This window comes from Miscanthus floridulus, chromosome 5 (assembly GCF_019320115.1).
Source record: "Miscanthus floridulus cultivar M001 chromosome 5, ASM1932011v1, whole genome shotgun sequence".
Classification (NCBI taxonomy): domain Eukaryota; kingdom Viridiplantae; phylum Streptophyta; class Magnoliopsida; order Poales; family Poaceae; genus Miscanthus; species Miscanthus floridulus.
Window position 1 is genome coordinate 105,377,890 of NC_089584.1, and position 27,029 is coordinate 105,404,918.

At 46.3% G+C, this 27,029-nt stretch overlaps 3 protein-coding genes and 1 pseudogene across 7 annotated transcripts; all 4 read left to right on the top strand.

Moving 5' to 3' along the window:
• Positions 1-1,539: 1,539 nt before the first annotated feature.
• Positions 1,540-2,435, top strand: LOC136452884 (lachrymatory-factor synthase-like). Its single transcript, XM_066453469.1, has one exon. It carries the CDS (start codon positions 1,682-1,684, stop codon positions 2,225-2,227), a length of 546 nt encoding a protein of 181 aa, XP_066309566.1. The 5' UTR covers positions 1,540-1,681; the 3' UTR covers positions 2,228-2,435.
• Positions 2,436-2,476: 41 nt separating this feature from the next.
• On the top strand, positions 2,477-3,798 carry LOC136455072 (pentatricopeptide repeat-containing protein At1g77170, mitochondrial-like; annotated as a pseudogene).
• Positions 3,702-7,837, top strand: LOC136452883 (CASP-like protein 3A1). 5 transcript variants are annotated; one of them, XR_010758919.1, is made up of 6 exons: positions 3,702-3,835; positions 3,960-4,144; positions 4,359-5,068; positions 5,191-5,326; positions 7,391-7,691; positions 7,806-7,837. XR_010758919.1 is itself a non-coding variant. In XM_066453465.1 (5 exons), exons 3-5 carry the CDS (start codon positions 4,554-4,556, stop codon positions 7,604-7,606), a joined length of 867 nt encoding a protein of 288 aa, XP_066309562.1. In that variant the 5' UTR covers positions 3,702-3,835; positions 3,960-4,144; positions 4,359-4,553; the 3' UTR covers positions 7,607-7,739. The 5 variants fall into 5 exon arrangements, 4 of the variants coding, with proteins under 4 accessions (XP_066309562.1, XP_066309564.1, XP_066309565.1 ...); XM_066453465.1 differs by lacking the exon at positions 7,806-7,837 and having other exon boundaries at positions 7,391-7,739; XM_066453467.1 differs by lacking the exon at positions 7,806-7,837 and having other exon boundaries at positions 4,661-5,068; positions 7,391-7,739.
• A 580-nt stretch (positions 7,838-8,417) lies between these two features.
• LOC136450398 (ultraviolet-B receptor UVR8-like) lies at positions 8,418-11,310 on the top strand. Its single transcript, XM_066450805.1, has 5 exons — positions 8,418-8,709; positions 8,810-8,983; positions 9,486-9,521; positions 9,638-9,765; positions 9,874-11,310. The coding sequence occupies exons 1-5, from the start codon at positions 8,652-8,654 to the stop codon at positions 11,167-11,169; spliced, it is 1,692 nt and encodes a 563-aa protein (XP_066306902.1). The 5' UTR covers positions 8,418-8,651; the 3' UTR covers positions 11,170-11,310.
• The last annotated feature ends 15,719 nt before the right edge of the window (positions 11,311-27,029 follow it).

Sequence of the window (27,029 nt, forward strand, 5' to 3'; positions counted from 1 at the left end):
GAGAATTGGAAATACTTGCGCCACATAAATGCATAATAATCACACTTATCAGCCTTCTTACTTACCTCTTTGTCCAAATGGATTTATTTAGGCATCATGACTCCTATATAGATTTATTTAGGCTGCGTTCAGTTGTTATGGATCGGTACCCTGGAATCATTCCAATCAGCATTGCTAGTGTAACTTATATAGCCATAGTTCACCATGAACGATAACTTATATAGCCATCGTTCACCATGAACAATTCCTACCTAGATTTACCCCTAACCGAACGAGCCCTTAGGCATATTTCTTTCGCATATTCTTTTTCTTTTTCGTAGAAAAAGTAAAGGCATGGTGCCACAATCTCATTCTCAACTAGTCAACTTTCTCAGTTTACCTCTTTACATATTTTGTCTACTGAAATTGCAATGAACTAAAACTGCAATTTTAGGATAAAATATATGCAATAACTGTCGTCTGAAAGAAAATTAAAATTTAGACACCTGAAATATAGTAAATCCCATAAATTCCGTTGTTTGAAATAGTCAATAACTCGATATCAGTGGTGGCGCCTGGGGGATGGAGTTATTATTAGTACAAAAATAGTTGATCGGGAAGCCGGTATCCAATGTCTACTATTAGGGATGAAAACGGATCGGATACGAACGGATATTACCGATATTACATTTGTTTTCATATTTCTGTCCGGATTCGGATTCGAATACGGATAGTGTCAATTATGTCGGATAGGATACGATTGGATATCAACATCATAAATATGCGATTTGAGTATTCGGATACGGATATGGTATCGGATGTTGGATATCCGGATTTGGATACGGACAGATCTCAACCCCGTTGAGTTGGTGTAGAAAATAATGCACATATAACAGGGACCGGAAGAACGAGAGAGAATCTTCTCCGTTGTCTGCCAGAAAAAAAGCTCTTGATTTACAGGGTGTTTGGTTCTTTAGTCGCTCCTAAAATTTATGTCACATCGAATGTTTAGATACTAATAAGGAACATTAAATATAGATTAATTACAAAACCAATTACATAGATGGAGGCTAATTTCTGAGACGAATTTTTTAAGCCTAATTAATCTGTCATTAGCAAATGTTTACGGTAGCACCACGTTGTCAAATTATGGACTAATTAGGCTTAAAAGATTCGTCTCGCAAATTAGTCACAAGTTATGTAATTAGTTTCGTAATTAGTCTATATTTAATACTCTATGCATGTGTCTAAATATTCGATGTAACGAAGATTTTATGAGATTCTGCACCAACCAAACAGCCCCTTAGTAGCCGTAGTATGTTTTTTTTTATATGTGGCCCAACAATTTATAAGACGTTTATACCTCACGCCACATCTTAAAATAAGCTATGCTTGAACGTTTCGTACTATAGAGGGTACTAGTATACATCCTAGACTAGAGGCTAGAGGAGACGAATACGGCAGCCATTGGACACGGCCACTTTATACACCTCAGCGAGCGATATCTCACCATGTGACTGACCTTTGTGCCAAGTGCCAACCATGGCCACGCACATCAGGCTACTCTGCCCGGTTGCGGTTGGACACTTGTACATGCCAGCAGTCGACGGCGTTGTATAAAACAGCGAGGACCAGCTGACTCCACGTCTCGCATCGCATCGCCACTTACACACACAAAAGGCGCACGATTCCACTCCATTCCATGGATCACGACACGGCCCGGGAAGAGGCGGCGGCCGTGTGGCGCGGCACGGTGCGCGCCGTGGCGTCGGGGCCGACGCCCGACGAGGCGTGGGCGCTGCTGGGCGACTTCTGCTCCCTGGACCGGTGGGTCTCCACGGTGCGGACGTGCCGGCGCGTGGTGGAGGGCGCGGCGGAGCCGGAGGGCCGCCCCGCCCCCGCCCCCGCCCCCGCCCCCGGGTGCGTGCGCTACTGCGAGGGCCCCGTGAACATGGCCGCGCCGGGGGAGCCCGTGGGGTGGTCCAAGGAGCGCCTCCTGGAGACGGATCACACGGGGCGGTGGTACAGCTACGAGCTGCTGGACAGCAACAAGGGCTTCGGCAGGTACCGGGCCACCGTGCGGGTGGAGCACGACCCGGCCGGGTGCGCGGTCAGCTGGTCGTTCGAGGCCGACCCGGTGAAGGGCTGGACGCTGGAGGGGTTCGTGGCGTTCCTGGAGAAACTCGCGCGTGGCGTCGCCCAGCGGCTCGAGGAGGAGATCATGGTGAAGCCGTGGGTGAAGAACTGAAGGTAGATGTCGCCTAGGTTGGATTGGTTTGTGGCAGCGGGTGTGTTTCCACATAATTTTGCTTCTGTTTCACAGTAAGATAAGAATTCACTTTTTTTAAGTGCATACATGTGTTGTGTAAAATTCTTCTGATGGAGTTGAAGTCCAACTCCAGGGAGCGACAAACATACTACTCCTAGCAACAAACACAGAGACCGTTCCGCAAGAATTCGAATTTCCTGATGGTACCATACTGCCATCCCAATTCCCATGTCACCGGTACGTGCTATGCCCGCCGCTCACGCGCCCGTCTCCTGCCGCCCGCGCGACTCCGCGTATTCCGGTCCCCTCCTGCTTCTCCACCTCGCCTACCTTGCCGCGGTCCGGCTCGAGTCCTGCACCGACGTGTGATCCTCCCGCCGCGAATCCACGTGTGCATCCTGCGCCGCGGCCTCCTCCTGCTGCCCTTCCACTGGAATGCCGTGAGCCCGTGACCCGTGCCTACCTCCGCCTCGGCTCGCCCCGCTTCGACTTCGATCCGCCGTGTGCTATATGCATGATAGCCCGCGCCCCACGGCGCCGCACCCGACCGCTACACGTCCCTGGTTCCACCCTACGCCTGTAGCTCCACGCCGCCGCTGCCAAGCGCGCCAGGTCTTCACCGAGAGCGCGCTCATCAGCGGCTACGCGAAGGCTCGCGACAGCACGCGAAGGGTGTTCGACGAAAACCCGAACCGGGGCCTAGGTTCGTGGAACGCCTTCATAAGCGGCTTCTCGCAAGGAGCCAAGGAGGCGTTGACGTTGTTTCATGAGCTGCGGAGGCACGGCACGGTACCGGATCATCTGGCCATGGTGAGTTTTGTGTTGGCATGCTTTGCGAATGGTGATGTTGGCTTGTCGGGGCAGATGCATAAGTGCATCTTACAGTTCTAGCGCTCTGGCCAGCTTGATGTGACACTGCCCAATGCATTGGTCCGATATGTATGCCAAGTGTGGCCGCACGGTCCTCACAACAGTGGTATTTGAGAGAATGCCTGTCAGTGATGTGTCTTCATGGACAACCATGATCACAGGGCTTGCAACGCATGGCGAGGATCAGGGTGCACCCAACAAGTTTCATGATATGCAGAGAGAAACGATACAACCAAATAGGGTGATGATGTTAGCCGTGTTCTCTGCTTGCGCGCTCGGAGGGCTGGTGGGTATACTGTTGGGTTTGCTGAAGCAAATGGAAGAAGGAAAAATCATGGTAGTGCCAACCGCTGAACACTACCAGTATGTGGTGGTGGTGATATACTTGATAGAGTTGGCCATGTGGATGACAGGATGAGGCAGGTGCTTTGGTGAATTGGTGGAGCAGAGTATGCCAATGGAGGCCAATGTGGTGATAGGAGATCGAGGAACAATTCTCGGTGCATGCAAAAAACATGGTAATGCAAGTGTTGGTGAGTGGGTAGTAGGAAGGCTTGTAGAGTCTGAGCCATGGAACAACGGGGTTTATGTGGTGTTGTCGAACATATATGTTGCTGTCGGGATGTAGGGTGAGGAAGATCATGTCTGAGAGAAAAGTCACAAAGTCTCCTAGCTGGTAGCTGCAGTTTGTAGCTCAAAAAGTGATCATCATCTAAGGTTTATTCTCTGCTCTCTTTTATTTCTTTTGCAATACATACGTCACAGATCATTACTTTTTCAAGAAAGAACCAAATTCACCTTGTTTGCCTTCTGATCACGTGCCCGTGTCTATTGTTGCCAGCCAACAACAGGTATAATTGATCGGATAAATAAAAAATGGTTGTTGTCTGATCAAGCATAATATATATTCCTCACAAAAAAGAAAGGCAGGAAGAATGTTTAAGTGAGCAGCATTTGCCTTCATTCTTGTGGAGCCCATGTAAACCAAAAACTGACAGGATCGTTGAACATCTAGTAATCAGACAGGTTTTTTTTCTTCTTCTTAACACAATAATATGTAACTCTCCTGTGTATTAGAGGAAAAAAGATATTTGTTATAAGTGCTATGCCATTATTACACTTCAATATTTTCCCATTACTTGCTCGAGCTAGGTTACCATCTAGAGATATGTTCTCATCTGTTAAATTACTTGTACGCAATTGAGCTTGACTCTGAGAAATGCTAAATTTCAATTATCAGATCCATAATGAAAAATCTGTGTGCTTCTTGAGTCTTTCATTGGTTGGTATTATATTGGTAGGGCTGTGGGGCACACCCGAGAAAACTCGGTACCTGCTGACTGCAAAGTATTGCAAGTATACACAGAATTATGAAGTGACCAGTTTTCAAATAAGATTCTTATAGTATGCAGCGCCGTAGTTAGCGTTCTTCCACATGACACGTTGCAATTACTGCCGCAATCTGCTAAATCCCATTGCTAGTGTACTTGAAAACTGCGCTGTTTTTGTCTCCATGTCTGGTCTCCAAATACTGTCAAACAGCAAGTGCAGAAAGGACTCACGGGTGCATCACATACTGTTGCCACAACATGCTAAAAGGGTTAAAAGGCTGCCTAGACTGAACCGTCTACTAGTAAACACCAAACCACAGCCAGGAGCACCACCGATGGGTTCCATTGGTAATGGCCGAAGTGACTCGGTGGTCGGCATCCAGATGCCACCGGCGGGGGGCAAGATGGTGCTGGAGCCTGAGGCTCTTCCGGTGACCACATCTCGGGTGCCAAGATGGCCACGGCTGGGTGTGGTTATGGTGGCAACCCGAGCTGCAGCCATGGTGATGGCACTGCTCTCGATGTCGCTAATGGTCTCCTCCAAGCAGCGAGGCATTCTCACCATCTTTGGCATCGAGATCCCGCTCTATGCCAATTGGTCCTTTTCTTATTCACTGCAGTAAGTTTTTGCGCCGTTTGAAGTTGAAATGTGTAATTATGCTTAGAGAATTTTTTGTTTGTTTTTGAAACGAGCTTAGAGAAAATACTGACTTGCTCCGGTGGTGCTGTTCATGATTTTAGATTCCTGGTTGCGATGTCTGCAGCTTCAGCTGCCTACTCGCTGGCACAACTCCTCTTGATTGCACACAAGGTCATGAAGAAAGCCCCCATTGTTCCTTCTGGACGCCACGCATGGCTGCTCTTTGCCGTGGATCAGGTTTGCCAGTTCTTGCCTTGGCCATTTTTATGTGATTTTGCGACGTCCATCTAATTATCGTGTTTTTTTGCGTCACTATACTTCTAGTATTTGCTGTTTTGTACTATATTCCGTCTTGTTTGTTGTGGCTGCATCGTGTATTTTGTGCTTTCTCTAGATGTTTAATGGACGGGTCAGCAGCCATTGCCAGCGTAGGTAGTATTAGTTGAGTTAGTTCAACTTCGAGTTTAGACTAGTTAGACCAAGATCTTGTTGGAAAATGACTAGAACAATTTAGGGTCCATTTCTTTGAGCTGCAACTTTTGGCCTTTTGACTTTTTGCTATTGACTTTGTAATATTTTTTTTTGGGTTTCTCAACACACTAAATGTCAGGAAAATTTCTCTTAGCGTGTTTTTCAACTTTTAGTTTATTTTCTAAAAAATCAGCTTTCTAGTTTTTTCGGAAGATAGTTCAACAGCTAGGTTGTTTGTTTCAGCTTCTGGCTAACAAGCAAACATTAAGATCTCTCAAATTGGGAATGCCTAATCCTCCAAATTCTGTTAACACACTTACTCTTTCCCATTAGCTAAATGATACATGTGTGCTCCCACATTGTCATTCCATAAACTTAAGCGCTCCCACATAGCCTTTTTTGACTAAGTTCTCTATTCAATTAATCCAAGTTGGGATAAAACCTCTAGTCTCTAAGCTTTCAAAAAGGAAGTCCAGTCCCAAGTCACAACAGACTCTATCATAAGCATTTTATAGTCTAACTTAAGAACTATACCCAGCTCTTTGCTGCTGTGTAAGCTATGCACCAATTCATGGGCTATGACAACACTCTAAAGAATACATCTACCCTATATAAAGGCACTTTGGTGAGGTGAAATCAACCTACCAGCTATTTTACCTAATCTTGACTTAGAGAAAATTTTAAATCTACAATTAATAATTAGATTAATTGGTCTAAACTTTGCATGGTTCTTGCACCTTCCTCCTTTGGAATTTAAGGTAAACATAGCAAAGTTGAGTCTATATTAGATCTAAATTACCTTTGTATAGAAATCCTCAAACATAGCTATAAGATCACCCTTTACTGGATCTAAAACTTATGATAAAACATGAAGGATACCCCATCAGGTCCGGGAACGCCATCAGTGTTACAACTAACAACTGAACACTACCTCCTTAATTTCACTCTCAGAAACGGAAGCAGTAAGAAGAACATTTTCCTCTGTAACTATTTCCTCGTGCTCCCAAAAATCCTGAGCTAGGTGGATGTTAGGACTATCTTCTTTTCTAACAGATCCAAAAAAAAAGATCCTTATCGTAGAAACTAACATCAACATCCATCATGCCTTTTTGGTCCTCAATTGGATCATTAGTGCCCTCCAGAACCTCTATTTTCTTTTTCCCACTCCTTTGCTTGGCTACTGCATGGAAATAAGCAGTATTCTTATATCTTCTAAAGCCCAGTCGCCCAGATTTTATCCAATTCTGTCTCTACCTGTCTGATGAATCTACTGAACTCTTCTATATCCGTAGGATGGAGGTTTCCAGATTTCCATAGTATTATGAGCTTAAGAACATTTTATTCGAGTCATCAGGTGGAGCTTTCCACCAGTGTATCACACAAACAACATGAACTTTCCATGTGACGTCTCCAATTAGAAAATGCCTCAGAAGTGTGCTGCATATTTTTGTACCGTGGTCAGAACATTAAAGTGGTTCTGGATAGGATATCTGAAAGTAGCCCAGGTAACACAACAACCATATAATCCAGCATCCATATAAGAATCCTGGAGACTAAGACTTGATTTTAGTTTTATTTACGATGCTTGTCCTTAGCTTTTGTTTGCTTCCAAAGCGTTGTTCATCGGCTCATCCCTGCCTTTTTGACCAATCGAGCCCAGGCTAACCTATCTTCCAAGATGCTAGCATAATCTAACCTCGTTAGTTGTATCCCTACGAAGCGATAACTTTGTTTACCTCAGCGAATACAAGCTGAACATTTGGAGCCCTGTAAATGGTCAGCATTTCCACGGAATACAAGGATAACAGCTATGTGGTGCCAACATGACAGGTGTTTTCGCTTGCAATGATGAGCGCTGGATCAGGGGCGGCGGCGGTGGCCAATCTGAACCGCACCGGCGTCCGTCACACGGCCCTCCCCAACTTCTGCAAGCCCCTGCCACGTTTCTGCGACCTCTCGGCGGTCTCCATCGCGTGTGCCTTCCTCAGCTGCGTCTTCCTCGCGACTTCTGCCGTAATCGATGTTATCTGGTTGTCAAGTCCGTGAGAGGTGTGATCCGAGTGATGGCACTGTACTAGTACTACTGTACTCGAGCGCTGCGCGGCTGCACCTCTGTGTGTACTCGTACCGTGTAATCAACTGAACCCAAAGGCCCGTTCGACTTACCTTAAAAGATGATTTGTTCGGCTTCTTTTTTCAATCAGAACAGTGTTTTCTCTCGCAATAATTCAGCTTTAGCTTCCAGTCAATTTCAGCCAAACGAACGGAGCCTCCCCGGCCAACTGGATGCTGATGCGCGCCGCACCTCCGAGATGAGTGCTGTACGTGTACCTGTAAGATAGCTGTCGACTGAGCTCAAAACATGTTTCATCAGCCATGGTATAATAGCCGCAGCGGCTTATGATGTAATATTACTATGTGCTGCTTGTTTGTACAGATTAGAATGATCTGGATGTTGATCTGCAGTGTCGCGGTCCAAAGATTCAGTTGAGTTCCGTGCCAACACTCCACTGCCCCAATCAACACCAACTACTGTGAGATAGGTTCTGTTCGGCTTACCTTATAATCCGTATTATTCAGCTTATTTTTCTAGCTAAAACAGTTTTTTTTCTCAAACAGCAATTTAATCAGAGACGTGTTTCTCAGCCCATTCGGCCCAGTTTCTCAAGCCGAACGGGGCCAGTCACGGGCTCTCGGCAGGCCGTCCGCGGCGACGCAACGCGCGACACGTACAAACCCAGTCGTGGACGGAGCGAAGAGGGAACATGTGCATCCTGGATCTCATCAAGATAATTACGCCGGCGACCTCGGAAAAATTGGTGCAAAGTGATCGGGTCTCGCTCAGCGGTGACTTGCCGACTTGCCGTTGCCTTGCTGTCCGTCCGACTCACTGGAGTCCTCAGCGCCTCTCCTTTGCCTGAATTCCTACCGCCGCGGCAACCTTTAAGGCTTTAACCCAGCCCGCCGCCCGCCGCTCGAGGTAATGCGGTGCCTCCACTTGTGATGCCCGCGTCCTCGCTCCCCTCCCCATTCTCCTCCTCCTCATCTACCGTGCCGCCCATTCCCCACCCACTCCCGCCGCCACCCGCAGATGCCGCCCAAGGTGGTCGCCGTCGCCGCGGGCGAGGCCCACACACTCGCCCTCACGGGTGAGTGGAATCTCCACTTACTCGCGCGAATTATCCTGCTCCCTCGCCGGGATTCAGTATTCAGTAATCTGACGAGAGGTTTCGTTGCCTGTAATTGCAGGTGACGGGCAGGTGTACTCCTGGGGCAGGGGGCCGTTCGGTCGCCTCGGGACCGGCCGCGAGGACGACGAGCTGGTCCCCACCGCGGTGGCGCCCGCGGTCTCTGCCGGCGGGACACCGCGGCCCAGGTTCGTCGCCGTCGCCGCTGGTGCCTACCATAGCCTTGCGCTAGACGGTTCGTGCTCTGTTACCCCATTCCGCTCTCTGCTTATATTCGTGGTGAAGCGGTTGTGTGATCCAAATTATAAGCTATTCTAGAACTTTAGAACTACCCGAGTAGTTACAGTAGTCTGACCAGCCCGTAGGAGTGGGTTTGAAGGGTAACTTCGCGGCTGCCGACTGGCACTTTGATTTTCCTGCACATGCCATTCAATATCTTTGCCTTGAAATTTTCTGTACCTCGTCTTTTAGGACTTCCTGCTATTAGTCTGACCGAGTCTGCATTAAATGGCTGAATCCACAATGTCACACTGGCCACTACAGAGAAAAATCCGTAGATTATCTAGGTTTTTGTATGAATATAACTTTACGTTTTGCATTTGCTGTGAGTATTTAATTCCATTATGTGCAAAATGTTTATCGCTGCATTTTTTTGTGCCAAAAGCAATTTAACACGATCCTCAGCATACATGTGAAATGGGTGCCATACTGATTGCTGAATAAATTCAATGTGACAGATGAAGGTTCACTCTGGTCATGGGGTTACAATCTCTGTATCCTTTACAGCTCTTGACTTATTTTTTTTTTAAAAAAAATTGTTAGCTGCAAATCTCTCAATTGATATGCCTGCCATTGTCGGATGTACTTCACTTCCTTGACTATTTAACAGATGGTCAACTTAGCTATGGGGATCAGAATTCCCTTTTTCCATGTTTGGTTGAGCAATTTCAGGATCTAGGTTCTCCTGAAACTCTGAATGATGAAGACCAGAACACACGTGATAGAACTTGTTTAAAGGTATGGGCGTACCATCAGTTTCGATAATTCCCAAACTATGTAAGCTTTATGATCGTTAAGAAAGTTTGGCTTTCTATTTTGATAACCGTGATGTATGTTTTGTTACAGCTATCCTCTGTCAAAGCAGGTGGCATGATGTCATTTGCCATAGACAGTTTGGGGGGCCTTTGGATGTGGGGAAGTTGCCCACAACAGACTGATGCTGGAGAGTTTTGTATTGCGAGTAGCTCTATCCCACTACCTGTGTGGGATTTCCATGGACACACTGTTGTTAAGGTTGCCTGTGGTAATGAGCATGTAGTAGCTGCAGTTAGTGTTGGCGAGACCTATACTGAAGGTGACCTTGTTTGTTATGCTTGGGGAAATAACAACCATGGTCAGTTGGGTCTAGGTGACAAGGAAAGTAGATCCCGTCCTGTGCTTATCTCAGCATTTAGCGAAGGATCTTCTTGGGAGGTGTATGAAATTGCATGCGGGGCTTCCCACACTGCAGTCCTCGCCAATAAGAAGTCTTCTGACCAGATAGAATCTCGGTGCTGGACATTTGGCCTTGGTGACAAGGGGCAGCTTGGCCATGGAACCACAGCCACCATTTGCACACCACAACCTGTCGATGGACTACCAACTGGATCCTTCCTTATTTCTCTTGACTGTGGATTGTTCCACACAACCGTAGTCTCCTCTGATGGAGAGGTGTGGTGCTGGGGAATGGAGAGAGGTCTTGGACTGTGCCCAGATGCTAGCTTTTCGGGAGTCGATGAAGGGGATGCTTTATATCCAATAAGGATTCAGTCTCCTGAGACAAATGGGTTCAAGTTTCTTGGTCCAGTGCAGATCACCTGTGGAGCTGCACACACTGTTCTTGTTGCTGGTGATGGGTATAGGATGTGGGCATGGGGCAGAGGCCGCAGTGGTGTGCTTGGGAGAGGCCAGACTGCTGACAGTTACATACCATGCGTTGTGATGTGGCCTCCTCTTGATGTGAACTTCCAAGAGATCCATGAGGACCAAGCGGGAGGATCAACATCAAGAGTGAATGATCGCACTAGCACTGAGTTGAATCAGAAGCTATCTGCTGCCTCAGAGGAGTTACAATTCCTAAGGTCAAAACTGACACTGATGGAGAGATATGCCAATATACTTCACATCTCAATCTTCCGTAAGCCACTTGATGAACGGGCGCTACCACGTTCACTTCAGGAATCTTCTGTCTTTGATATCAGAAAGGAATTTGAGAACATTTTGGATGCAGCAGACACTGATGAACTTAATCGTATGGAGATCTTCTACCGCAGCATGCTTTCTGGCATGAAAGACAAGCTTCTGAAGAGAAGAGTCCAAGAGATGGTCCAACAATGCATTATTTCACTCTCAGCAGGGAGGCAAAACCCTCAAGATAAGTGAATTGATTGAATGATTATACTTGTTACCGGACTGCAAGTGAGTACAGTATCTCCAAACTTGGTCTCATCAAAATTGCAATAACCCTATTTATGCCAACCCACTGTCGCTTCTGTTTCTTCAAATATAAAGTGAGTTAGTAAATCTATCCTGGCATCAAGATCATCACCTGGCCGACCATTGCACAAAGGCGGCATTACTCATACTGACTTGTAAGCGTATATGTTGTTTATGAATTGTTACTGGACTGCAAGTGGGTACAGTGTCACCAAACTTGGTCTCAACTAAATTGCAATAACCCTGTTTATGCCAACCCACTGTCGCATCTGTTTCTTCAAATATAAAGTGAGTGAGTAAATCTACCCTGCCATCAAGATCATCACCCGGTCGACCATTGCACAAAGACGGCATTACTGACACTGACATATAAGCGTATATGTTGTTTATGAAATTCTTTATATGATAAATGCATCCTAGAGAAATTGAATCCTGTGTAAAGGATTTCTCTATGGGTTGTCATAGACGGACAAGAATATATGGTTAGTGTTATTGGAAAAGTCTTAGGCAAATACTAGTTTAAATTATAAATACTATCAAGGTGATGCGCGTAAATAGTGCGGGTAGCTAGTTTTTTTTAACATGGTAACATTTGAGATTGTTCATTTGAATTTTTGCAAATAGTTTATCTTTTGTTTGTTGTATTTATCCGCTCTTCATGAGTCTCTACTGCATGTCTCTCACAAAGATCTTCCGGTATTAAATTTTGAATCATCTTATACCTTTTCTTGCGTGGATCAATAGTTGCCTTTTTGCCGTAATGATCATTTGCCAGATTACTCATGTACGACGATAGATCCAATGCTTATTTGGATTCTCTTTTTCCAAAGGTTTTAGACTTGCATATATGTTCTCCTTTTTGCCATAATAGTTCGGGGTTCGGGCCTTTTTTTTGTTTAAAAAATACTTCTGTTTACTTTTCTTTTTGTTGTTTTCATCTTTATGACTGTATTGAATATAATATTAAATTTACATTATCAGTAGAAAAATTAAACAATTTATTTTGTCAATGGTCACGTATAGTTTTCATTAATTTATTTTGAAACGCATGCCTTTAATCTCTGGTTCTTATAGTGTGTACTTCATAATGTGCATCATCGGTAGTTTTTTTTCTAAAAGCAACATCATCGGTATATAGTTATCTTTATATATAGCGCATAGCGCTGTTTTTTTTCTTTTCCTTAAGATATTTTCGAAATCATTAGTAGATGCTTGAAGCTGCAGCCCATTTAATAATGTTTTTATTTAATGGGCCACCATAGGATATTTTTCCTAATTCATTAGCGGATGGTCTTGGTACCCAGCTGTATCTCCCAATGATTGAACGGAATTTCTTTTACGTGACCGTCGCCCTTGGAGCCAAGCGCGCGACGCCCGCAATCACGTCCCACCGGAGACGAAGAAGAAGACGACAGCTAGGATTCCAGCGAGAAGCTCGCCGGCATCGGAGACGAGGAGTTCGTCGATGTTAGGTAAGTAGATCTATTCCCCGGCGGCCTTAGAATGGGGTTTGGAGGCGGTGGCCGCGACATGGCGGTGGAGGCGGGCGAGACGGCAGTAGGGTGGGGCGGCGGGAGAAGGTGGTTGGGCGGGGCTAGCAGCGGGGGCATCATGGCAGAGCTCGCCGATGTCGTGCCCTAGGATTAGGAAGGGCGGGGGTGGGGGCGAGGACGAGGATGGCGCCGATGAGCTTCCTTGTCTTCAGGGGAGGGCAGGGTCGATGGGCGGCACAGTCGGGGGCGGCGGGTGAGAAAGGCAGGGTGGGACAGGAAGGGCACGAGGATGGTAGGGTGGGGAGGAAGATGACGTGGAGCTGGGTAGCATAACCGGTCGCGCGTTATCGGGGTCCTTGATTCAAGTGTCGATGTTGATTTCGGCATGTTTCAATCTCCCCCTCTCAAGGAATCCTTGTTTAGTTCCCCAATTTGTTCTTAATCAAATCCTAGTTGGGGACCTTGAGGGCCATGACAACTTCATGATTTATGCGCGCGTGAAGGAGCAAGATAACCAAGTGGTTAGCCGGCCGAGACGAGCTGTCGGAACGCCAGGAGCCGGGGTGGAACCGTCGATACCTCGCCGAAGCACAAGAGTCGCGTTGGGATCTCCTCGCAATCGCAAGGGAGGAGTGGTCGGGCTTCCCGGTACCGGATCTCGCCGCTCTCGCTGCATCCGAAAAAAATAAATCCACTGATCCACCGGTCAGAGGTTACGTTAGACTGCCTCCAACAACTCATGTATCACGGCATGCAAACCCAAAATGCATACTCAAGGTTGCTTTATCGGTGGAAAACGCGCTCCAACGGACGACGCAAACGAGGAACGCATTTTGGGTGGGACGCGATGCACGACCCAAATAAGCGCCGTTCGCCCTGCCCCCGATGAACTTGCTATCGCCTGCGCCCCGCGTGGTCATCCGCCCTGCCTTGTTTCCCTGATCACGGCCCACGGCGACCGCCACGCGGCCATGGCGCCCGTGGCCCTCCACCTCCTCCTCACCATCCTCTGCCTTGGCTCGCGAATCCGTCGCGCCTCCCTAATCTCGTCTCCCCACGAGTCGGTGACCCCTCAGATCCGCCAGCCCCGTACCACCTCCTGCTGCCCTACTGCCAGATCCGGCCTTGGCTCCACAAAATCCTGCGACATCGAAGACGAGCGGGGCGAGAGAGCGGAGGTAGGTCGCAGGAGTCATGGAACCAGGCCCGCTCCGACAGACGCTGCAGTGGTGGCTCCCGGCACTCCTCCGCACGCGGCACCTGACGGCAGCGCGGCGTGGCCCTTCGCCTCATCCACCATCCTCTACGACGTCATGCAGGAGCAAGTGCGTCATGCAGCGGAGCTCCCACACGCCCGCCCAAGGGAAAGAGGAACTCCGGCGCGGGGGGGTGTAACACCCCGGTGTTATGCCTGCATTTAGGCACTGCAAATCATGCATATCATGCATCATCAAGCATTCTAATCACATATGCCTAATCATGTAAATAACAACTGAAACATTGTTTCGAAACATTTGAAACATGTGTGAAACCTGAATGTTGCATACCTTTGTTAGAATTGTTTTGCCCTGAATTTTTCTTGCTAGGTTAGTAGAACTTGTTTGGCTATCATGGTAAATCATCTAGAAATGTTTAGTTCAATTTTTGGAGCAAGGTTTGTATTCAAATTAATTCAAAATTTGGCTTCAAAAGTAATTTCCCAAAAATTAGGGTTTGGAGTTAAACATTGACTTTAATTTTGTAATTCAAAATCTATCAAGAATTGGACTTTGGTCTTAAAAGCAAAGTTGTAGAGGATTTAATTCTAAGCAACTTTCATTTTTGGACTATTTTCAAAATATGTCATTTTCTTGCTCAAAATAATATTTGAAAGATGGCATGTAAAAATTCCTTGAAAATATATTTGGAAAAGTATTTTTTTCTCCTTCGCAGGCCGCCGCCTCGCTTCTGGCCCGCCTGCCGAAGCCGGCCCAACATCCACCCCGCATCCCTGCCTTCGCCTCGGCCTAGCTCGATCGCCGTGGCCCAGTCCTCCCGCGCGCCGCGCCCGACCGCGTCAGGCACGTCGCGCCGCGTGGCGAGCGCATGCCGGCGACGCCGGTCGGGTGGCATCCCGTGGCCCCCGCAAGCACGCGCGCCTCGCTGATATCACGCCACCGCAGCTCCGCATTCAAGCTGTCCGAGCGCAGCACTCCCCACTCAGCCAGCCGCAGCAGCTCCTCCCGCGCGTAGCGAGCTTCGCCACCGAGCGCCGCAGTCGCTCCGCCGGCGATTTGCTCCTCCTCCCGCGCCTCATTCCTCGATTCCTCCCGCCGGCTGCTCTGCCTCGTCAAGCTCTTCGGTTGCACCCGCGTGTGGCTGCCGTAGACGAGGTGAGAGGCCGTGGTGGCCGATTTCTTCTCCGCTCCGCCGCGGCAAGCTCGCCGGAGCTCGTGCCCGCGCAGGCGACCCGCTCCAACCCTGTCATCCTTTTCTCGCGCATCTGCATCGCTCTGCCCCTGCGACCCTTGTGCGTGACTTCCCGTGGCTTGCTGTGGCCGAAAGCGCCCGCCCGCGGGTATGCCGCGCCGCCGTGGTGCCTGGCTGCCGGCGTAGGCGTGGCGTCTCGCCTCGGCCGATGCTGGGCCAGGATGGCCGTGGGCCAAACCCAGAGCAAGGCCGCCGCTCGCCCCTTCGCTCGGACTGAGCAGGCCGGTTGTGGCCATGGGCCAGTTCGTTTCCACGGGCCGGCCCAGTAGGAGTAGAAATAATTCGTTTTCAATTTCTCTTTATTATTTGAAAATAGAAATAGTTTGGAAATGTTTGGGGTACTCAAATTTGCTCCAAATTTATTGAAACAAATTTTGCTAGGTTATCACCAGATCTACTTGGGAAAATTATTGCATGTCATTTTTGAAATACTTTTCTATAGAACTTTATTTAATTATGAATATTGCTGATAACTTGAAAAATATGTAGAAAAATCTATAGGCTTCAAAAAAAATATGATTCCAAGTTTGTTAATCTTCTTATGTCATGAATTTCCTAGGAAAAATATGTTTCATGCATGTGTGGTGGGAAAATTTTGAGGTGTAGTTCAAGTACCTTTAATAGCTGATTTTTGTTATTTTTGCTAGAGAGCAAACTTTATATAAAACATGCATGTGATAATTTTTGTACTGTAGTTGTATGTTATGAAGAACATAGGAAAAATACTAACTCTGTTGTTTGACACTTTTCACAGTACAAAGTATTTCATGTTCATAATCATGTCATAGCTTGTTATTTTTGTGTAGGCTAACCCACTCATTCAAACACCATGAAAATCTGATGGTAGACTACTTAGGGTAGTAATGTGCTATTGTAATTTTCTAAGATTTTTCTAAGTAAGAAAAATAGAGGTTGCTATTCAAACCTATTATTAATTAGGGTTTAATTAAGGGTTGTTTTATGTGTGTTTAAGAAAGTAGTAAAGCTTTGGTGTATCTTTGAAGCATTTAATAAGATATGTTGACTTAACCTACTAGTAGTAGAAGAGAATGCAGTAGATGACATGTGCTTGTAGTATATTTTCTTGGATGATGTTGACTACCTTGTATTTAAACATATCCCTTGTATTCATCTCATCCAATGCACCGATTGTATAAGCACTTACGCACATTGCATCATATAGGATCGCAAACCGAGAACCTAGTCGTCATACCCGAGTAGCCCGAGGAGCAGTTCGAGGTGCAGCCGCAGGAAGTGCCAGAAGCCGACGAGGAGGACGTTGAGGAACTTTCGGAGTGCCCCGATCACCGTTCAAGCTCCTTCGAGAGAGGCAAGCCCCGGAGCATTTTTCTCTCGGTTTGTAATGATTTAATTAAATGCTTTACTTTAATTGATGCATTATGTTCAGGAGTTGTTTGCAATCGTTGCTGCAGTATACCTTGTCTACCTTTGTTATACTATATCCTTGTTACCCGGGTATCCACAGTCGAGTCAATGCTTAGCTGGCTTAGACCGGTAGAAGTCGGGTGATTCCCTGTCACCTGCGAGCTATAGGTGGTTACCTGGATCTGCTTGGAAGACTATGAAGTCATGGTATAACTAAGTGTTAAATGAAGTTGAGACCGGACGGAGACTTGCAGAGTTTTGGACTGTAGTGTTTCCATCTGTGTCGATTAAGGACCGGTCGTTGTTGGGCCTCGAGTCATGTTGAACGCATGCCTTACATTTAGCTGGCCGGATAAAGTACCTTCTGACCGCGAAGCTAGGAGATTTTTCGGGCCGAGTAGATTGCCCGCAACGCACTGTGTCGGAGCAGGTGTGGTAGGACACGGGGGCGGGATGATAAGACCAAAGTGCAGTCGGTCGGCCCCCGGGTACATGTGGTTCCTGGCAAACTCGAGATTCCTGGAAAGTTGACTCGGTGATCAATATCTCACTTTAGCGGGTGAGTGAGGTTTGTGTAAGGAATAAATCACCAGCTGGTTAGGAATCGATTCGAATCGCCATCGCTTCTGGATAGTGAGCACTTGACTTGAGTTACTTCATCGTAGTAAATGTTTATGGAACACTTGGACAGTTATAATGAATATGATAGTATGGAAGTTGTTTAATGATCATTGGTTATCATTACCTGCTTAATCACATGTTTACTCTAGTATAGGTGCAAATCTAGTCGACAGGTTAATAATAATTAACTTGGCAATAATGCTTTTAGAAAGGTTCTTGAAAAGCTAAAAATGCTTCTTTTTGCAAATGAGTCAGCTACCCTACTATAAAGCCTTTCATAATCCTTGGTGTCATTTATTTTCGGTTATGTCGGGTAAGTCTAGCTGAGTACCTTCTTGTACTCAGGGTTTTATTCCCACTTGTTGCAGATGGGCAGATGTATTACGGCTACTGTATCAACTGCCTTTATCCTGCGATGGGTGATGCTTAGGACCATGGGCATGGTCATTCCTTACGTCTCGTCTGATGCTTTTGTTGGAGATGATAATTCGCTGGCACTATATTTAAACTCCGCGTGAGTGTGTGTGTGTGGTTTGAACAAATGACTTCCGCTACTTTTATTCGAACTGGTTTTGTAATAACTATGTTGAAACTCTGATGTATCTGAGATTGCGAACTTTTATGTAATTTGTGATGGTGACTGCTAAACTTATTACGATCTTGGCTGGAATGGAAGTTGGTTTGAAATCCTTCGTGATTTCACGGACTACCGGGTTATACGGGCTTAAGTTTGCTAAATCGTCTGCTCTGGCGGATGATTTTCTTACTTAATTTTGTATAATTGGTCGGTTCTGTTACAGCTGGCATCAGAGCATGGTTTAGCGTGTTACTGTTCACAAGTGTATTTAAAACAAAAAGGCATTTGGAAAATGTGATTTTCAAAATATAAAGTGTGCCAGTGATCATATTCTTTATGCCCAGTTAAGGACTTTAGGTGGCTTAATTAAGTACTGACTGGGGTTCTTGCATCATATTTCTCTTTCGTCGCTCATACGGCGTGCTATTGTATGAGTACCACTTGTTTGAGTGGTGATGTATGGATCAATTGCCTCTACGCATCGGTAAGTGTGAGCTGTGAGAGCATGATCGGATACACCGCCGATCTAGGGTGAATGCTTATATGATGCTGGAGTAATTACATGTTCTACGCATGTTTTACAAAGGTATCTCATGTATGGGTCTTCCGTTTGTTGAGGCGATGCCGTCAATAGGACGATGGTTCGGGTAGTTACTACCGTTGTACACGTATTTGCGAATTCGTGTAGAGCGTGTAGATAAAACCTTACTGCTTTTATGCATTCATTGGGAATTGGGCTGAAATGAATCTTCTGCAGGTACATAACAACGCTATCGTGTAGAACGTATTAGCTACGTATTGAGAGATCGTTGTATGCCACCGAATTCGTCGTTAGAAATTATTTATTTCCTAAGTTTGTGAGAACGTACGACACGTACATACATCATGTTTCTTGTGCATTTCATTCATCTCATGCATTCCTCCCCTTATAAATTGATTATCTCATTTTGATAAAAGTTGTATCACCTAAAATATATTTCCCCGAGGTAATAAGAGAACTTTTGCTACAGATGGCCCGCACGAAGCAGACCGCCCGTAAGTCCACCGGAGGAAGAGCACCTCGACATCCGTTGGCCCTAAGGGAGCACCGCACCATGGACACCTTCTTGAGCGAGTTTGGCATGCCAACTTTGCTTTGGAGAGTGCTCCATGATGTGGGGTACCCAGAGGGTCAAGAGCCGGTGTACTCTTGGAATGAGAGCCAGTTAGTAGAGGATGGACTTGCAGTGGTGGAGATCACGGTTCCTGCTCTCGGTGATACTCCAGATTGAGATGGTTGGCATTTGGAGTTTGAGGGTCGCACTCCAGCTGAGGGTGCAGAGGGAGCCGCCTTCCGTGTCATCAGGGACATTATGAGCAGATTTCCTAGTGAGCTTGCAGCAGCTCTAGCTGGTACTTTTCCTAGGGATGATCCTCGTGATGCCATTTGGGTTCAGCCTTAGAGAAGTGCATTGGTCAGAGGTCCAGCTGAAGGACAGGCTAGCGACAACCAGGCAATGAGTGCGATGTTTGCCGCCATCAGAGCATATGAGGGTCTCGAGGGTACCTACTGGACTTTGACTGGCTTGCATAGTGAGGATAAGCTAAAAGGAAAAAAGCAGAAGAAGAGATAGGCACGTGCTATAGCTAGCTTGCAGGAGCAGTTGGCTGATATGAACTTACAGCGAGAACAGGCGGTTGAGAGAGGTGATAGAGCTATGCAGCGAGTGCATACGTTGACTCAAGCCAACAACAATGCAGACCGCATGATTGGACAGTTGGTTCAGGAAATGAATGAAGCCTGGAACACAAGAAACCTTCTGCTACAGAGAGTCGATGAGCTAGAGGAATACAACGGCAACTTGCACGAGGAGTTTCACGCGCTCTACAATGGGGTTGGCCCATATGCTCCACCAGACGCCGCTGGCATGGACATCGACGACGACAACTAGGACGAGCCTGCAGTTTCACCTGGAGGCGATGGTGACGTCTCCGATCCCGACGATGGCCCCGAGGAGTAGGCTAGTTGCCTTGCGCTAGTATCTAGGTCCTGTCGCGATGACCTTTCTTTCGTTGGTATGTAACTTATGGTATGTTGCTTTGAACGTATGAGACTTGGCATGTGATTGGAACTTGATTTTCGAATGCGATATCTGAACGCATAAAAAGTCCAGTGTATGTATGCTGGCAATTTGATTGTATGGACGCGATGTTTGCCGTTGAAGTAATTCGATTAAGTGCTGTTGTTTTAATTGGGATGCGATTGTTGTGCCTCTGTTTTATTGCATGAATTTATTCTCTTCAGTAAATTCAGTACGGCATAATTTTTCCTTCACTCGCAATTATTATAGCTTCACTCAATCATTACTTGTTGCTGAAATATGCAGATGGCAAACACTCGCCGAACCACGTGTGAGGCCGCTGAGCCCGGTGCTAACGGTGCGGGGACCGATGGTGGTGGTGGTGGAAACCACGGCAACAACAATGAGCCTCCCCATGAACCGCATTTGCCACCTCCTCCCCCGTTTACCCCCGAGATGTTCCTCGCACAGCTGCTCGGGAGTCAGCGCAACGCGGAACAATCTCAGAAGAACATGGAAGATTTTCTGCGCACCATCGCCAACAACGTTCAACGTGGTAACAATCAAGGTGGTGGCATGGGAGTGAATCAATACAGCAGCTTCAAAGATTTCATGGACACCAGGCCGCCAGTATTCAAGGAAGCAACAGAGACACTCGATGCTGAGGAATGGATCAACACGATGGAAGATAAATTCCGTGTGTTGAGGATGACTGAGGTTCTAAAAACGGAGTATGTTGCACTTCAATTGCAGGGACCGGTGGGAATGCGGTGGAAGCACCATCGCACCACCTTCCCTCCAAATGCTCATATTTCTTGGAGAGAGTTTGCTAAGGCCTTCCGTGGAGTCTACATTCCACCCGGGCTGACCGAAATGAAGTTGGGAGAGTTTCAGGCATTGAACCAGGGCACCAAAACCGTGACGCAATACCTGCATGCCTTCAACAACTTGTGTCGCTATGCTCCCAACATGGTTGACACAGATGCTAAAAGAATAGCCAGTTTTAAGAGGGGTCTCAATCCAAAAATGATGAAGCATGTTGGTACCAACAACCGCGTCAGATTCAATGACTTCATCAGCGACTGTCTGAAGTAGGAGAAAAATAACAACGCCAGCACCGCAGCCAAGACACGCAAGAGAGCCTTTGAAGGTGGTCCGTCGCAAGCTAGAGCACCTATGGGAGGTCGTCCTCCATATCGCCCATCGGCACCTGGCGCTAGGTTCAGGCCACCTCAACCAAGAAGTCAGAATTTCCGTGGACCTCAAAAGCCGTACAAGATGGCAGTACAGCCCAACAAAGCAGCCGCAACTACGGTACAAGGCAGTTCTAAGGGAGCTGTGGGATCTACCAGGACAGTGAGAGGACCCTGCTATAACTGTGATCAACCTGGCCATTTCTCGAGGTTTTGTCCGTACCTGCCCAAGAAGAAGCAGCAGACTTATAATGCTAGAGTGCATAGTACGACAGTGGATGAAATTCCAGAGGGAGAACCCATCACTGCTGGTAAGTTTCCTGTCAACGAAAACCTTGCAGTTATTCTATTTGATTCTGGATCATCGCATTCTTTTATGAGTCAAGCATTTGCACAGAAACATGGATAACTATGCACAGAATTGGGGTATGGGTACCATATAAGTTTAGCAGGGGCTGATGTTTTGACCAACCGGATGGTTCGAGGGGCAACCTTTGAATTAGGTAGCAGAAAGTTTCGAGTGAACTTGATAGTTATGCCTGGGTTAGTCTTGGATGTCATTATAGGGATGAATTGGATGAAGGATTGGGGAGCAGTCATAGATACTGGAAGTCGAGTACTTACCCTTAAGGATCCCCTGGGTGAGGGTACTTTCCAAGTACCATTGCCTCGGAGAACAGACCTTATAAGTGTTATATGTGCTACGGCAGTTATTCCTATTCATCAGATTCCGGTAGTGTGTGAATTTCCGGATGTATTCCTGGATGAGCTACCTGGTCTTCCGCTGGATAGGGAGACTGAGTTTAGAATTGAGTTAGTCCCCGGAACAGCTCCGATTTCAAGGAGACCCTATCAGATGCCTCCAGATGAGTTAGCTGAGCTGAAGAAGCAATTAGAAGAATTATCAAAAAGGGGTTTATACGACCAAGCAAGTCTGAATGGGGATGTCCCGCCTTATTTGTGAAGAAGAAGAAAGAGGGCACGTTAAGGATGTGCGTAGATTATAGGCCACTCAATGCTGTGACCATCAAGAATAAATATCCCTTGCCATATATTGATGTTCTATTTGACCAATTATCCAAGGCCAAGGTGTTCTCAAAAATAGATTTGAGATCCGGTTATCATCAGATCAAGATTAGGCCTCAGGATATACCAAAAACTGCATTTTCCACTAGATACAGGTTGTATGAGTATCTTGTCATGTCTTTTGGCTTGACAAATGCTCCTGCATACTTTATGTTTTTGATGAATACAGTTTTCATGCTAGAATTGGATAAATTTGTGGTAGTGTTCATCGATGACATTCTGGTGTACTCTGAGAACGAGAAAGATCACGAAGAGCATCTGAGAACTGTCTTGACCAGACTTAGAGATCATCAATTGTATGCTAAGTTTAGCAAATGCGAATTCTGGTTGAAGGAAGTTCCTTTCCTTGGTCACATTCTGTCAGAGAATGGAGTTTCAGTCGATCCAAGTAAGGTGCAAGAAGTTATAAATTGGAAAGCACCGACCACAGTTTTTGAGATTAGAAGTTTCTTAGGACTAGCCGGTTATTACCGTCGCTTTATACCAGATTTCTCAAAAATTGCCAAACCGATGATGAGTCTTCTACAGAAGGATCACAAGTTTGTGTGGACAGAGGAGTGTGAAGCAGCTTTCCACACTTTGCAGAAACTGTTGACCACTGCTCCTGTTCTAGCACAACCAGATATCGAGAAACCATTTGATGTGTTTTGCGACGCATCGAAGACTGGATTGGGCTGTGTTCTTATGCAAGAAAGGAGAGTCATTGCTTATGCATCACGTCAATTGAGAAAGCACGAGGTCAACTATCCAACACATGATCTTGAACTTGCTGCAGTTGTGCACGCCCTAAAAATTTGGAGACATTACCTACTTGGTAATGTGTACAATATTTTCACGGATCACAATAGTCTTAAGTATATCTTTACCTAACTAGAGCTAAACATGAGACAACGCAGATGGTTGGAATTAATAAAGGATTACAACTTGAATGTGCAATATCATCCTGGTAAAGCCAATGTAGTGGCAGATGCTTTGAGCAGAAAGTCACATTACTTGAATGTGTAGCCATTACTTGAAGATGGGTTCGATCTAATGCATCCTGCTGTGTTACATAGTATTCAGATTAGTTGCTCTTTGGAAAGTAAGATAATAGAAGGCCAGAAAACCGATAAGGGTTTCCACATCAAAGAGAAAATAAAAGAAAAGTCGTCTCAACACTTTAAAGTGGATGAACAGGGCATGTTGTGGTTTGATGACCGTCTTGTGGTTCCCAAGGATCAAGAGCTTAGGAATAAACTCATGGATGAAGCTCACCTTTCTAAGCTATCTATCCATCCCGGAAGTAGTAAGATGTATCAAGAACTAAGATCTCGCTATTGGTGGACCAAAATGAAGAAAGAAATTACAGCATATGTTGCCAGATGTGACACATGTTGTCGAGTGAAAGCCATTCACATGAAGCCTACCGGTATGTTGCAACCCTTATCAGTCCCTGGTTGGAAGTGGGACGATATAAGCATGGATTTTATCACGGGTTTGCCCACTGCTCAAAAAGGACATGATTCGATTTGGGTAATTGTGGACCGTCTTACCAAGACCGCTCATTTCTTGCCGGTCAAAACAGATTATCGACCACCTCAATATGCCGAGAAGTATATCGCAGAAATTGTGAGGTTGCATGGTATACCAAAGACCATAGTATCTGATCGAGGCTCATAGTTCACGGCTCACTTTTGGGAACATTTACACAAAGGCTTAGGAACTAGTTTGATTCGCAGTACCGCTTATCATCCTCAGACAGATGGTCAGACTGAACGAGTGAATGCTGTTTTGGAGGATATGTTAAGAGCCTGTGTATTGTCTTCTAAGGGATCATGGGAGTCATGATTACCGTTAGCTGAGTTTTCTTATAATAATAGTTATCAAGAAAGCATCAAGATGGCCCCATTCGAAGCTTTATATGACAGAAAATGTAGAACACCATTGAATTGGGTCGAGCCTGGAGATAGAAGGTATTATGGCATTGACTTTGTAGAAGAAGCCGAGAAGAAAGTTCATATTATTTAGCAGAATATGAAAGCTGCCCAATCACGTCAGAAAAGCTATGCAGACAAAAGAAGAAGACCCCTTGCGTTTGAAGTTGGTGACTATGTTTATCTGAAAGTCACGCCAATGAAGAAGAAAAGGTTTGGAATCCGAAGAAAGCTTACCGCGAGATTCGTAGGACCTGTCGATACGGGACCCATGGGGTTTCGCACGGAGAAGAGAGAAGAAGACCTAGTCCAACTAGGATTCCCTACATGTAATCCTACTAGAACTAGTTACACATAATCCTACTAGGATCTCTACTTTGTTACCGACTAGGACTCTTGCCTCTCCTGGACTATATAAAGGAGGGTAGGGGTCCCTAGATCGGCAGAGATAAGAGACACAGGAGCGACAGACATAACCACAACATACCTCGCAACACAACAAATAGCGCAGGGCGTAATATACTATCCACCCCACATTGGACGTAGGGCGCCGTGATTTTTCGGCGTGCCGAACCAGTATAAATCATTGTCTCCCTGCGTTTACCATCGAGTTCCTGCAAACACCGATACCCCTCCGAATAAATCATCGCCCCGGGTACTCCCGTGGCGGGTTGCCGGTGGTAAAACATCGACAGCTGGCGCGCCAGGTAGGGGACCTCGGCGCTTTGCGTTCGAGAGCTCGGTGGACCTCAAAATCATGATTCGCCACGGCTGTCATTGGCATCATTCGACAACTCGCTGAAGCGCATGTTCTCGGCGACGTCCTCGTACATCCAATCGATCGTTCAGGCTGCCGCTAGGAAGGTGCGCGTACACTAGCAGCAACCCGACATCTCGAGGCATAGTACAAGCAAGTACTCGACAGAACTGTTCGACTACTTCAAGGTGTTCGACTACATCCGGCGACAAGAGAGCTATCAAATCTCCTTCCAACTACTTGGCTGCACGCCGCGCTGAATGCAACGCAAACAACTCGGCTGCGGTGATGGACAACTCTGCCATGAACCAAGCTAAGTAACACTTTAATTTTTTACATTTCAGATATTATTCGTATGCCTCTGTGGCCATATCATCTTCCCCTAACAGCTGTTAGTTTCCTCGGATAGTAAGCCTTAATTCGCGAAGCTTGTTTTCTCGAATGGATGGTCACATCAAATGAACCTCTGAACCATACGGATGGTCACGTCAAAGAACCTCTAAACCATACGGGTGGTCACGTCAATGGACCTCTGAACCAAACGCGAGATTCAAGTGCTTAAACGTAACAGGCTACTACCCAGGAAATTAACCGACCTAGCAAGGGAAGACACAAAAAATCATCATGCGAGCAAACATAGTGCTCAACATACAAAAAAATCATCATGCAAGCAAACATAGCGCTCTAGGTCTTCTCATAACGGTCGCCGAATTCCTCAGGTAGAACACGCCTTAATCCGTGAAGCTTGTCTACTCACATGGACGGTCACGAACCGAGTACCAGGCTCACATGGTCACGTCATGAACCTCTGAACCATACGCCAGAGATTCAAGTGCTTAAACGTAACAGGACACTACCTGAGGAATTTGCATGGCCTAGCAAGAGCAAGACGCAAAAAGTTTATATGCATTTCATAATGCCGGGGCCCGACCCTGATTGATTATTCAAATATGGGACATGCTCCCCACTTCATATCCGGAATGTCATTTACAACATATTTTTATGTTTAACATGCAGGGGAGCTACATCGGTACCATGAGATCAGGAAAACATGCTCCTGAGAGCTAGTCCAGAAACAACCCGGATTGATCAGAAAACAACCTGGATGAGGTACATACAAATTCAGAAAGAACCTGGACGAAGCGCAAACAACCCCGAAGAGGTGTTGCAAGTACCAAGACAAGTTCGGAAAGAACCTGGACGAAGCACAAACAACCCCGAAGAGGTGCTGCAAGTACCAAGACAAATTCAGAAAGAACCCGGATTGATCAGAAAACAACCCGGATGAGGTACATACAAGTTCAGAAAGAACCTAGACGAAGCGCAAACAACCCCGAAGAAGTGCTGCAAGTACCAAGACAAATTCAGAAAGAACCCGGATTGATCAGAAAACAACCCGGATAAGGTACATACAAGTTCAGAAAGGACCTGGATGAAGTGCAAACAACCCGGAAGAGGTGCGGCAAGAACCAAGACAAGATCAGAAAGAACCCGGATGAATCAAAAACAACCGGGAAGAACATTTCAGAAAGAACCCGGATTGATAAAAAAAAACAACCTGGATGAGGTACATACAAATTCAGAAAGAACCTGGACGAAGTGCAAACAACCTGGAAGAGAGACATCAAGAACCAGAGAAGTCTAGAAACGACCTCGTTGAATAAAAAATAACTCGGAAGAGCATCACGGCTTAGTCAAAAAACTAAGCTCGGGGGCTCGACATTCGCTTCAACTACGCTCGGGGGCTCGAATTCAAGGATGAAAAACCAAGAATACAAGTACTCAAGACTACAACAAAGACAACACATCAAGACCCTTCATCCGATTTCTATTCTAAAGAAAAGTACTCGGAGAAGGCCCGGGGGCTGCGGGATACATAACCCCAAAAAATTTTTTGAAGACAAGAATCTGGACCCTCCAACTTTTGCAAGCAAAAGCAAGAGGCTCGGAGGCTACACTCAGTGAGTGCAATTTTTACGAAAAATTGCACCCACCGAAAAAGAACTCGGAGCAACCAAGAAGACTAAAGGGACCCTCTGGCTCCTTGTCCCAACAAGCAAGAGGCTCGGAGGCTACACTCACTGAGTGCACTTTTATCCAAAAGGGCACATCAGCCGAAGAAAAGACAAAGAAGATCATCTCAAGGTTTCACTTCAAGAAGAACCTCGAACGGATTTACAACAACTCAACGAAGACCAAGAAGAACAAGAAGGCTTTCGAAGCTCATCCATGAGATGCTCGGGGGCTTGTC

What these genes read in the sequence shown, in the direction of transcription:
- LOC136452884 (XM_066453469.1), top strand. Translation starts at nt 1,682, where the DNA reads ATGGATCACGACACGGCCCGGGAAGAGGCGGCGGCCGTGTGGCGCGGC.
- LOC136452883 (XM_066453465.1), top strand. Translation starts at nt 4,554, where the DNA reads ATGACACGTTGCAATTACTGCCGCAATCTGCTAAATCCCATTGCTAGT. An exon ending in TCCTTTTCTTATTCACTGCA is followed by an intron (nt 5,069 to 5,190) that starts GTAAGTTTTTGC and finishes TCATGATTTTAG; the next exon opens with ATTCCTGGTTGCGATGTCTG. An exon ending in TGCTCTTTGCCGTGGATCAG is followed by an intron (nt 5,327 to 7,390) that starts GTTTGCCAGTTC and finishes CCAACATGACAG; the next exon opens with GTGTTTTCGCTTGCAATGAT.
- LOC136450398 (XM_066450805.1), top strand. Translation starts at nt 8,652, where the DNA reads ATGCCGCCCAAGGTGGTCGCCGTCGCCGCGGGCGAGGCCCACACACTC. An exon ending in CCACACACTCGCCCTCACGG is followed by an intron (nt 8,710 to 8,809) that starts GTGAGTGGAATC and finishes CTGTAATTGCAG; the next exon opens with GTGACGGGCAGGTGTACTCC. An exon ending in GTGATAGAACTTGTTTAAAG is followed by an intron (nt 9,766 to 9,873) that starts GTATGGGCGTAC and finishes GTTTTGTTACAG; the next exon opens with CTATCCTCTGTCAAAGCAGG.